At 42.2% G+C, this 2,187-nt stretch overlaps 1 protein-coding gene across 1 annotated transcript in view; it reads left to right on the top strand.

The window, feature by feature from the left end:
* The window catches only part of KPNA3 (karyopherin alpha 3 (importin alpha 4)), a 34,061-nt gene extending 32,841 nt beyond the window's left edge, over positions 1-1,220 (top strand). Inside the window, exon 16 of the mRNA XM_015422792.1 lies at positions 871-1,220. Coding sequence (XP_015278278.1) covers positions 871-969 — 99 coding nt within the window. The 3' untranslated portion in view covers positions 970-1,220. The remainder of the gene's footprint in view (positions 1-870) is intronic.
* Positions 1,221-2,187: the final 967 nt, after the last annotated feature.

The raw sequence follows: 2,187 nt of genomic DNA, 5'->3' as shown, positions 1-2,187 counted from the left end.
TCCTCCTCTGCCTCCCCCCCCCCACGCGAGTATTGCGGGTCCGCCCCTTGTTCTCTCTAAGTGTGTTTTTTAAAAAATTAGTTCTCTTGTTTCCAGCATTTGGGCGTCCTCTGAGTGTGTGTCTCTCCGCTTCCCAGGGTGGCCATTTTGTGAATGGCGACGCCTTCCAGAACGGCCATTTTGTGGTTGCGCCTACCGCCCTGGGTCAGAATTCCAAAGGTTGCCCACAGGCTCAAAAAGGCTTGGGGGCCCATGAGTTAGAAGGACGACGCTGTTCTGATAGCATCTGCCCAGTAGCATATAGTAACAGAGCTGAGATAGGGGTGAGGAAACTGTTTCTGTTCCCCAGTGATCTTTCAGAGCCCCTTTTTTCTTGCACAAAACCAAGGGGGAAATGGTTAAAAGCTATCCCGTAACTTCAGGATGGTGGTGGTGGAATATGCCATCAAGTCACAGCCAGCTTGCGGCAACCCTGTAGGTCTTTCAAGACGAGAGACATTCAGAGGCGGTTTTGCCCTTGCCTGCCTCCACGCAGCAAGCCTGGATTTCCTTGGTGGTCTCCCGTCCAAATACCAACCAGGGCAGACTCCGCTTATCCTCTGAGAACTGATGAGATCGGGCTAGCCTGGGCTATCTAGATCAGGGCTGAAGGTTGTTAAGACCTCCTGATGGCACTGGTATTTCTGGCCACTGTGTGACACAGAGTGTTGGACTGGATGGGCCTTTGGCCTGATCCAACATTGGCGTCTCTTATGTTCTTATGTTCTTAAGTGCAGGACTTTATTTTTGCCTACTACTAAGGAATGCTGGGCAGAAGCCTTCGGTCTCTCCACGTCTTCACGAACTGCTTTCTGTTTTTGCGTTTTGCAGATTGACGAAGACCCCAGCCTCATTCCGGAAGCGACGCAAGGAGGCACTTACAACTTCGACCCGACGGCCAATCTCCAAACGAAAGAATTCAATTTTTAAGCTCAATACAAAACGCAGTCTTGTCTGTCCCACACCAATAAGATGTTACCACCAGATGGCGCTACCATTTAAAAGAAAAAAAAACAAGGTCCCAAGCATATGCCTTCTTGTCTGATGCTTCTAAAGCAAGTCATTTATCGGTCACTCTGCAGTTGCCAAAAGTCACCGTCACATGGACTGTAAAAGCATATGCATGATCTCATAAACTGTTTTAGAATTTTTTAATAGCCCCTGCTACCTTTCCTCTTCTTTTTGGTAAACTGAGAACCACAATCTGCGGTTTTGTGGTGGCACGTGGCCTATCCACAGAGAAAGAAGCTTTCTTTGGACAAGAGCGCGATGCTGTGGATCAGGACTCCTTTAAGTAGGATACGCTTACATTTTTGGAAGACTTTTTGGGAGGCCCGGTTTATTTTCTATTTTTTTGAAGCCTCCGCCATTGTTGCTCGACAAACATATTTTCATATATTTCACGTGGAGGAATAAAAAAAATAAAAGAAAATGGAAGTTCAAATTATTTTCATTGGTGAAAACTGAAATTAAAAAAAGAAAAAACTTCTTAAAGAACTTGATAATTGATTACAGGTTAAAAACAAACAAACAGACGTCTTGACCGGTAATTGTGTTTTATTACTGCCTCAGAAACTTGGAAATTGAAGAACGAACGTTTAGATTTGGACTAGCAAAACATGGCCATTATACCTAATTTTTTTTTTTTTGAGAACAGCAAGTCGTACTTGACCACTCTTCAGCCTGTGTGTTCCTGCTGTTTTTTGAAGTAATGAAGTGCTGTGCATGGTAATTTACCTGAGCTACAAACCTGTTACAGACTTGAACTTCTGTTTAAAGCTGAAAGCAAGGGTCCCAGATCAAAGAAACACGAGCTGTCCCCAACGAGCATTGGTTAATGAGAATCTTGCTTTCATCTTTCGGTAGTCAGTATATTATTATTATTATTATTTTTGGTTTAAATTTATAAATTGAACAATGTTGATTTATATTTTGGGTTTAAAACTGTGGAGCTCTTCATGTTTACTGTAATTTAGTCTTAAAAACTATTTTTACTTACCAGTGCTTTTGATGATGTGGTTGGCGACAAACTAGCAACTCTTCTTCTTCTTTTTTTTTAAGAAGCATCATAAAAGCTTCATTTTTTTTTTTGGAGTATTGGAAGAAATGATAGAAAATTTTAGCCTATAAACCTATTTCACATAGTTA

This window comes from Gekko japonicus, unplaced genomic scaffold (genome assembly GCF_001447785.1).
Source record: "Gekko japonicus isolate JY-2015 unplaced genomic scaffold, Gekko_japonicus_V1.1 scaffold3715, whole genome shotgun sequence".
NCBI lineage: Eukaryota > Metazoa > Chordata > Lepidosauria > Squamata > Gekkonidae > Gekko > Gekko japonicus.
The sequence above is the reverse complement of the archived record's forward strand: the minus strand, read 5'-3'. Positions and strand labels throughout refer to the sequence as shown.